Source organism: Danio aesculapii, chromosome 1, assembly GCF_903798145.1.
Source record: "Danio aesculapii chromosome 1, fDanAes4.1, whole genome shotgun sequence".
Lineage (NCBI taxonomy): Eukaryota > Metazoa > Chordata > Actinopteri > Cypriniformes > Danionidae > Danio > Danio aesculapii.
Genome location: NC_079435.1, coordinates 3,679,809 through 3,689,808, shown reverse-complemented (window position 1 = coordinate 3,689,808; position 10,000 = coordinate 3,679,809). Strand labels below are relative to the sequence as shown.

General features: G+C 38.0%; 1 protein-coding gene across 1 annotated transcript; it reads right to left on the bottom strand.

Moving 5' to 3' along the window:
* Nucleotides 1-689: 689 nt before the first annotated feature.
* LOC130223030 (GTPase IMAP family member 8-like) lies at nucleotides 690-9,939 on the bottom strand. The gene is made up of 3 exons (XM_056455721.1): nucleotides 9,345-9,939; nucleotides 7,753-7,811; nucleotides 690-3,034 (listed from the first exon to the last, which is right to left on the bottom strand). The coding sequence occupies exons 2-3, from the start codon at nucleotides 7,796-7,798 to the stop codon at nucleotides 2,259-2,261; spliced, it is 822 nt and encodes a 273-aa protein (XP_056311696.1). The 5' UTR covers nucleotides 7,799-7,811; nucleotides 9,345-9,939; the 3' UTR covers nucleotides 690-2,258.
* Nucleotides 9,940-10,000: the final 61 nt, after the last annotated feature.

Sequence of the window (10,000 nt, the reverse complement as noted above, 5' to 3'; positions counted from 1 at the left end):
TTCGAATAAACTAACATGAAAAAAACACTGATTTTATCAGTTAATGATCGCAGGAATGTTTTCCACGATCTCCACATGTAATTTTAAATATCCCTGATGACTATTGACACGTTAAAATCACCTACATAACCTTCAATATATTCAATAAATGGAAGAAATCGTGACACAAATCAATTAGCATTAACATCCATACTGTTTATCTAAACATGAACTCACCTGTGTAGAGATGAACTTCGTCCGACATGTCCCTTCCGCTCAGTTTTAGCACTCGTTAATGTATTTAATCGCTATTTGGTGAATCAGATTTAAACTTGAAAAGATTTTGACAAAAAAAAAAAAAAAAGGTTTTTCGGTCGTTGGTTGGTTTGATGACGTAATACCGTGGTGCTTCTGAAAGCTGATTGGCTGGTGGCCAATCCTCTCCCTCATTTGCCCATTTTTTAGTTGAAATTGATTCCTTAATTGTTAATTGATTCCTTCCTGAAGCGCTTGGCTGGTGGCCACTGATTTATTTGACAAACGCAAACGACGTTGTGTCATTTGAATATAAATTCTGATTTGTTCGTTTATTAATACAGTAAGCCTCCTCACACACGTGCGTGATCTTTTTAATGCTTTTTCTATGCAGAATTTTCTACATGATATTACATTAGTTTTAATACAGAAAATGGAGCCTGGTTTCTCTCAAGATTTTCTCCCCTTCACTTTTGTCAATTGGTGAAGCTTGTTCCTTGTCACTGTCGCCACTGGCTTGCTTGGTTTGGGACAGGGATGGATTTGCACTTCAGTGTTTGGACTTTCAGCAGTGAAAATTAAACCACACTGAACTAAACAGAGTTTCAACTCTGAAAACTGGACTGACAGAGTTTACATTTAACAGAACTCCTGTGTTAAGCTGTTTTGACACAGTCTACATTGTAAAAGCGCTAGAGAAATGAACATGAATTGACTTGAATATGTATATTAACATTTATTATAAACACGTTAAAGAATTAACATATACATATTGCATTTATGAATGTGAAATCTACATGATAAGTAGTCATGTTTCTACACCTTTTATTAGTTAGTGCCTCTTACAGAGTATTTGAGAGGCATGAAATGATGCTAACAAGCTTTTTCAAGAGTTCACACTTAGCTGATAATCAATAAAGAGTATTTAGCATGCTGTCTCAGGAGAGAGCCCTGAGTTCGTAATATCCTCGAGCCCGGGGCTCCCTCCCGTTAGAAGGGCGAGAGCGGAGTTCGAGCTCAGGTAGGTCTCGAGAACTCCCCTGCTTGTCGCCGCGTGAGAAGTGTACACTAGGGTTGTCTTCGGTGATAATTTGGTTTAATCTATTGCTATGGTTTATGTTTTTGGACGGTGGGAGGAAACCGGGGGACCCGGGGGAAACCCACGCGAACATGGGGAGAACATGTAAATTCCGCACAGAAACACCAACCAGCCCGATAGGAGGTTGGACCAGCGGTGTTCTTGCTGTGAGGCAACAGTGCTAGCCACTGGGCCACCGTGTCGCCCTATCGAAAAAAAAAGCGTGAGGAAAAGGGGGAGGAAAATCCTGGACCAGGCCGTATCCTGAGCAGCTACTGTGGTGGCCATGGAAGAGTGGAGAACATGAGACTGATTCCTGTGACGCTCCAGAGACAGACGAGTCTTCGCTGAGGCCAGCTTCCAGCCTCCGCCACTGAGACTGCAGCTCTGCACAAGACGTTTGGCCAGCGGATAAATTAAAATGGTCGTGCCCAACTGAGCCTGGTTTCTCTCAAGGTTTTTTTTCTTCACTTCCGCCATTAGTGAAGTTTTTTTCCCCTCTCCGCTGTCGCCATTAGCTTGCATGGTTCGGGATCTGTAGAGCTGCGCATCGTTGGATTTGCCCTTCAATATTTGGACTCTCAGTAGTGATTATTAAACCACACTGAACTGAGCTAAACTGAACTGAACTTAAACACTACAAACTGAACTACACTGTTCCTATTTACTGTGACCTTTTATGTGAAGCTGCTTTGACACAATCTACATTGTATAAGCGCTATACAAATAAAGGTGAATTGAATTGAATTGAATTGAATTGAATTGAGGAAGTAGGGGTGGAAGGAGGGGGAAGCTTCAAGATGAAGATAACTGGAGTGAAAAACTCTGGTTATTTATAATGCTTCCATAATCATCTAATGGGTCAGATTACGGAGCTAATGAGGAGCCAGCCGTATTGATCATAAGCACGTGATCCTCTCGAAATTAGTCTATAAATAAACCACACTTAAGAAAAACATTTTCTTGCCAAAATAATCACTCCCAAAAAAGCTGCTAATGCTAGCAGACCTGTGCCTATCATTGCTCCTGTTTGCGCTGCTTTCCCCACACCTAATGCAGGAGCTATCATAAAAAACATGACTCCACATACTGCTGCTCCAATTGCACAATCTTTCATTAGAAGATCGTGTTGAACCTTTCTATAATCCCGAATAGAGTATCGACTGAGTTCCCCATTCATCATCCGAACTTTCTTTATTTTCTCCAGAAGCTCATTGACTTGAGCGCGACCTTTGTCTCTGTTGTTAAAAACATGATAGCGTCCAAAACACTGATGAATGATCGACTGCAGTGATTTAGATTCATGCAGATATCTCTCTACAGGCTCATGTAACTGATCCACGTGAGTAAACAGCACTATTGTGCGCTTAAAGATGTCTGCTCCGAAATTCTGCCTGATCCACTTCAGCAACTTACTCTCGAACTCAGTGAATTTATCACCCAGTCTGACCACCAGCAGAAACACATGGACATCTTTTTCCTTTAACATATTCTCTATTTGTCTTTTAGCCTCCGAGATCTTCACTTGTGTGTTGGAGAGTCCGACAGTGTCCATCACAGTGATCCTTTGTCCATCAACTACTGTATTTGCTAATTCACTGAAATAAGTCACAGCCTGAGGAGAAAAATGTTCTAGAAATCTGTCTTCACCCATGATGGTGTTTCCAGATGCGCTCTTTCCCGCTCCTGTGTTACCCAACAGCATGATGTTCACACCTAATTCTGTAAATACACACAGAGAAAGACATTGTGGAGCCTCATTTGCGGGTTTCAGCAGCAGAAGTCATCATAGTTGAGTAAACTTAGAGCGCAGTGAACGGGAGAGCACAACAAGTCATTCTTTTACAATCCTATTTGCTGAAATAATAAAAGACAAACTCCACGATGGTGTTATCGAGACTTTCAGAAGAAGGAAATAAATAGTGTGAGACTAATAACAGCAGCCAGAGGAGAGAATAATGTCAGAATAACTGTCCTGCACCCATACACACTGCATTACACACACCTCACGAAAGCGCTCATTCGTTTTTTTTGTAATTTGATGCAAAGATGATATAATACACAGATATAAAAGTGCATACGTTTAACAAATATCTAAATATTAAACACTTTCAAGCATTAAAGATGTTGATGGCCGTTAAACGTCATGACAGTCTTCTGAAAATTAGATGGACCTAATTAGATGCATTAGGTACTTCTAGGGGCCCCAAATAACTCCCAGAGTCAGTGCGTAAATATAAAGCATCCCATTATTCTCTTCATTTAGGGTCAGATTATTCACATCTGCCTCATTTAGTTCGGTGAAATGTAGTTTGTCTGTCTTTTTGGTGCGGTTCATTTGGACAGATGTGAAAGTATAGTGGAACTTTTATTATGTAATCACTATATATAGTGGAACTTTTATTATGTAATCACTATATAATCTGCCACTATTAAAATATAGATTACTATTAAAATATACTGTTAAAACTTATAGAAAGACCTATATTCAAGTGATGCAGAAGAGACATACAAACATGCAGGGCCTTATAATTGAGGGCCTTACAACTGAAGCACAGCAGGTCATGCGCCAAAGTGAGAACATTATGACAGAGCGTATGCAATACATTTAGACAATGTATATGTTGAACAAGACAAAAACAACCCTCGCCAAAATAGCATACATAAGGAGAATCATTTAGAAAGTATGGAAACAACATGATCATATGCAAACACATGATTGTAAGCACATGCTATGTGACCTTTAAGATATGTAAAAACAGAAAAACATAGAGCCATTAATTAAAAAGCTAGGATCCTATTGGAGCCGGGAATAGGGTGATGTTAAATCATATCTCATGATACCTATGGATAAGAAACTGTATATAAACTGTGGGTTTTTGGACATTGAGTGGGAGAGAGCTCGATCGACCATCTCTGCTGTAACAATAAACTGCTTCAACTTGAGAACTTCGAAGACCTCAGCCTCTTTTTTGAAACCTAGAAGATGTTTGTCGAGATCCAGCGCAACTTTCCACTATAAAAGCAGCAGTCATACTAAACAAAAGCGAACCAAACCAGCGTGCAGAATCCTGCTGGAAGAAGTGGTATTGTTTAAAATAAACCCGAAGGTGTTTGGTTTGTGGTGAGAACTTTGCTTTTTTGGAGTAAACCAGCTGCTATATATAGCTGCGACATGCACTCTGATCCCATTATTCTGTTGATTTAGGGTGCTTTCACACCTACCACATTTAGTTTGGTTAAAACAAACCAGAGGTTTTGGACTAATCCAGCTGCCGTAGTCAGCTGCGACTGCATTCCAGTCCAGTTTTTTATGCTAACTTCCCTCCGTCTCGTTTCCTCTGATGTAAGTCATTGACTACATTACGCAAGTGTCCACTACTGGTGGGTTTAAATGGAGTGCCCTAAACTCTTGAGCACTTGGGAAATACACTGTTGTGACGTTCGGGTGGTTCGGAAGACCTTACTGACAAAGGTCCAGAATTTGTCCCATACATGAGCTCATTTGTCCTATTTTGATAGCCGCTAACTCTGCAACTCTCATAAGGTCATAAGGCCACTGAAGCTAAGCAGGGCTGTGCCTGGTCAGTACCTGAGTGGGAGACCACATGGGAAAGCTAGGTTGCTGCTGGAAGTGGTGTTAGTGAGGCCAGCAGGGGGTGCTCAACCTGCGGTCTGTGTGGGTCCTAATGCCCCAGTATAGTGAAGGGGACTCTATACTGCTCAGTGAACGCCGTCTTTCGGATGAAACATTAAACCGAGGTCCCGACTCTGACTGTGGTCATTAAAAATCTCAGGACGTCCTTTGAAAAAGAATATGGGTTTAACTGGCCTCTGTCCATCATGGCCTCCAAACCATCCCCATATCATAATTGGCTTCATCACTCTGTCTCCTCTCCACCAATCAGCTGGTGTGTGGTCTGGTGCAATATGGCTGCTGTCGCGTCATCCAGGTGGATGCTGCACTCTAGTGGTGGATGAGGAGATTCCCCCAATGTGTAAAGTGCTTTGAGTGTTCAGAAAAGCGCTATATAAATGTAGGGAATTATTATTATTATTATTATTTTGACTGCTATGCCATCATACATTTTGAAAATAACTCATCAAAAAGGCTTTAAGATTAAGCGGAATCCTCTGTTGGCTGTCGCTCTGGTGCAACTTCAGCTAATCAGTTTTGTTCAATGCTAACAATTATTCTTCAACATCCAGCTGTGCAAGAAAACATACAATCTGACACCAGTAAAGTCATCTTTCGCTACTGTATTGTTTTTAAATAGAGCAAACATTTTACAAGTGTTTTCTTTTCGAAATCTTGGACCTTAGGCCTACTCTTGAAATAAAAAATGACCAATAAAAAGGTGTGAAGAACTAAAAGCAGCCCATATTAAAACTGATTTGAATACTAGTTTGGTAATTGTCGTTATCCATTAACTTTCAAATGTACTTTTTAAGAGAGGCTACAAAAATAGTGAAGCTCTACATTATTATTATTATTATTAATAATAATGTTCTTATTATTATGTTTTAATTATTTTTTAATTATCATACACTGACAAAAAGTTGAATGTTCTGGCCAGTTTGTTATTTGTCTAATAAATGACAATAAACTACAGTTTTTAATTTAATTTTAACAGATACCGTTTTTTTTTTTGTTTTGTTTTTTGTTTGTTTTTATGTAATGAATTTTTTTATTCTAAATCATTAGGAAATATTTTTAGCACATCAAAAAGTGTGGCAATGATGACTATCCTGCAATCAAATCCAGCTAAAAGTAGTGCTTTAAATGTCACTAAAATGCAGTATTTAAATCTCATAATTAAATACAAAATGAGGCAAATAACTGGAAAAAGGTCTATTTTTTTTTTTTTTAGAAAAAAAGAACCACCGCTTTCACCATGCTGACTGCGGGCCTGATGAATGCATCCCATCACACACATTTCTGATCATCATCGGTGAAAAACTAAATCACATCACGCACACTGTTGAAGCGCATGCTGGAGTATATTATAGTGACATATAGCACATGTCACTCCGCTACTCACCCGTTTGCACTGGCTGCCAGTTGCTGCTCGCATTAAATTCAAAGCTCTGATGTTTGCTTAGAAAGCGACCTCTGGCTTTGCTCCTTCTTACCTGCTCTCACTTCTGCAGATTTATGTGCCCTCCAGAAACTTGCGTTCTGTGAATAAACATCGCTTCGTGGTTCCATCCCTAAGAGGGAAGAAATCACTTTCCTGAACTCTCACATTCAATCTGCCCAGTTGGTGGAATGAACTCCCTAACTACATCAGAACAGCAGAGTCACTTGCTGTCTTCAAGAAACGACTAAAACTCAACTGTTTAGTCTCCACTTTCCTTCCTAATCTGCAACTGCCTCTCTGGCTATACCACTAACTGTACTCTCTCTCTCTCTCAAAAAACAAAATAAAAATAAATACATTACTAATGTCCTCATTTGTAAGTCGCTTTTTATAAAAGTGTCTGCTAAATGACTAAATGAAAATGTAAATATATTAAGCAAATGTGTTTCCATTGTAGTTTGAGCATTTCTTCTTATTGAATATAACGTTTATCCTACTCAGTTGTGTGCATATGTTTTTATGAGCAGTTTCAAAGTTCATGCGGAAATTAGTGCGTCTATTTTGCATTTTTTTTCAATGCAATATTCCAATATGTGCAAAGGTGAATAGAAATATATAGCTACAGTCAACTAACAACGCTAAGTAATTCAATTAAAATGGAAATCACAAACATTATAATATATAAAACAAACAGATTGCAAATAAATTTAAGAAATAAGATTGAACAATGAATTAAATATAAAAACCCAGCAGGCACACAACATCATAAGATTCTAATATTAGATTAGATTTAGGTTGTGATGTCGGTTGACCAAAATTCAATGTCTAGCGAGCGTCGTTACAAAGTACAATGTTATTATGAGGTAAAATAATAACATTGATATTTGGCTGATTTTTGGTTGTGTTGGAAAGTGACCAAAATCTAACGTCGAGCCAACATCTTAAACCAACATCAAATTGACATTAAATACTGACATTTGCTCATCAGGGATGGCAACCAAAATCCAACGTCTGATAGACGTCATAGTGGTAACATCCACACATCATCAAGCTGTAACATCATTAATAGGCATCATTGGTATTTTGTTGCTTTTAGGTTGCGTTGGAAAGTGACCAAACTCCAAAGTCTGCTTGACGTTGAACACTGACGTCTGATTCTGACCGATTTTCATTTCCACCCAAGATACAAATTGCGGTACAATGTCAATCTGACGTCATGTTGATGTCCTGTGCCTGCTGGGGATAGTTGAACAATGAATGAATCTTTCTATTTCTTCTGACTCTCTTATGCTCATTTAAGATATTTATGAGACGGACAGATTGACAAAAAGATGTTTGCATGCATTATTCAGTACTTACTTTTAATAATATCATCTATGTATCTCCACTTCCTTTGGGCCAACATTTCTTCCCGGTTCCTAATAAACACAACATGCAATATCTCATGTTGTACTCTTCTTTATTAATACAGATTAATAGCTACAAAAAAACTAATAAAAAACAAAAAACCAACAACAACTGTGGTTCACTTTTACGCATTTCAGTTAGTACTTTCATTTCTGATTTAGGTCTCAGGTGTTGCTGTTTTCCCCTCCGTATTTTAGCCCTTATAATATGTTGCTTTCTCCTGTTGCTATTACAACTAATTACTGCAATTAATTACTGATTATTACATTTTATAGACACTTGTCTTTCTCTTGCCTGCAGTTTTCTTGGAACTATTTGACCATGAAATGCAGGTGTTGTGACCAAAACCACTCGAATTTAGGGACCGGAGTTGATCACACAGCATTACAAAACATCTGACATTAGATAAAGTGCACTACATAGTGTACAGGGAGCCGTTTGGTAGCTTACGCAGCTACAGAAACCAGGCATGCAAAAGAACATGGAGGCGAAAAGTCAGAAAATAAACCACAAAACAATATTGCTAATGATTTTTGTAAGTTACAGTATTTAACCCAGTTTCCAATGAGCAAAATATGTTTTTGGGTGGACTGAAAGGTCAAATATCCACAACAGTTGCACAAGATTTCATACTGAAAGTGTTTATGCTGGTTTACTGTCCTTTGACCTCATCTTATATCATTTAACTCTCTTTATGAGTGAAATATTGAGATGAATTAAAACATGTGCTCGCTCTATGACTAAAGAGTTGTATTTTGACTTTTGGTAAATCGATTTCCTGAACATGCATTAAGAAAAGTCACTAAGTGAAGTTTCGTAAACTAATTTCGAGAGGAGCATGTGATATAGTCATTAGTAAGTATTCCAGACTCATTGTAAATATCTCGTCTAGTATTACTCCCTTATCTTTGTTTTTTTGAAGAATCCCCCCATCCACCCTTTCTCCCCCTTTACCAGGGGGAGCTCTCGAGAACTACCTGATCTCGGACCCCCTTACATGCTAATTGACCAGGCGGGAGCTCAGGGTTTTCTCCTGGGACAGCATGCCAAACCTGCTATAATTATCAAGCAATATCTAAGTGTGAACTCTTGAAATAATATATACCTGCTTGTTAGCTACTCTCTGACTTCAATTATATAATAAAAAAGTAACGATCACTTTATTTCATGATAATAGGTTTTGATAAATTGCTAACAAGACCCTTGATAAATAAATGACTAAGCCGATGGTACAAGTTGCATGCTCATGTAATAAAATGTGATTTATATACAATAATGAATTACTTCGGACTTTAAGGACGTTGTCTCCTCGTTTCAAACTCAAAATTCGTAGTCAAAAATAAATAGCAAAATTAAAACACAATCTATATTATAAAAAGTCAGTTCAGACTCTAACAAAACCACTGCTAGAGAAACCAAAGTTAAGATTTTCTCCATTCTGATCATTTATCTTCTACTAGAACCAAACAATTAAATTATTCATGTCATTGAACTACTTCGATTAAACAAAATGTACACACACACACACATATCCCTGTACTCACCTATATGAACGATTAATTTTCTCTTCACCTCTTTTGTTTTCAAGTAGGTTTGATTAATCAGTGGAGCTCAAATCCTGTTTGAATGATGATAGTGGTTAATAATTAGCAAGATTATAATTTTATTATCACCTGTTCGCGAGGGAAAGGGGCGTTTCATTTAGCTTACCATTAACTAAAAGCACTGAAACCAGTATCTCTCACGCCTTATGTTATAAAACTGAATTAAGCTGCTTTTATAATTCCTAATAGCTTAATATTAATCTAATATAATATTATAATCTAGTATCTGACAGTTTGGTTAGTAGAGTAGTAGAATATACGTCAGTTTCATACAATAAAACAACAATCTACAAGCCAAACCTACTTACTGTGTTAGTACTTTTATTTCCACACATACATTCATTCGACAAAATACAGACATTTCAGTTCCAACCGATTTCATTCCGTTTGCATATTTCCACTTTGAGATAAATTCCATTCACTTAAAGCGAAACAAGTCCATTTTAAACCATGAACTACTAATACATTTGTTGATAGAGTGTTCGTCGTGTCAAACAAGTTTCTAAACCCTGAATGGAACGAACTAAAGCAGCTCCGCGCAATGCGCAACACGTTAACTCCAGAAGAGCGCCCTCTGCTGGCCAGCGTTAGATAAG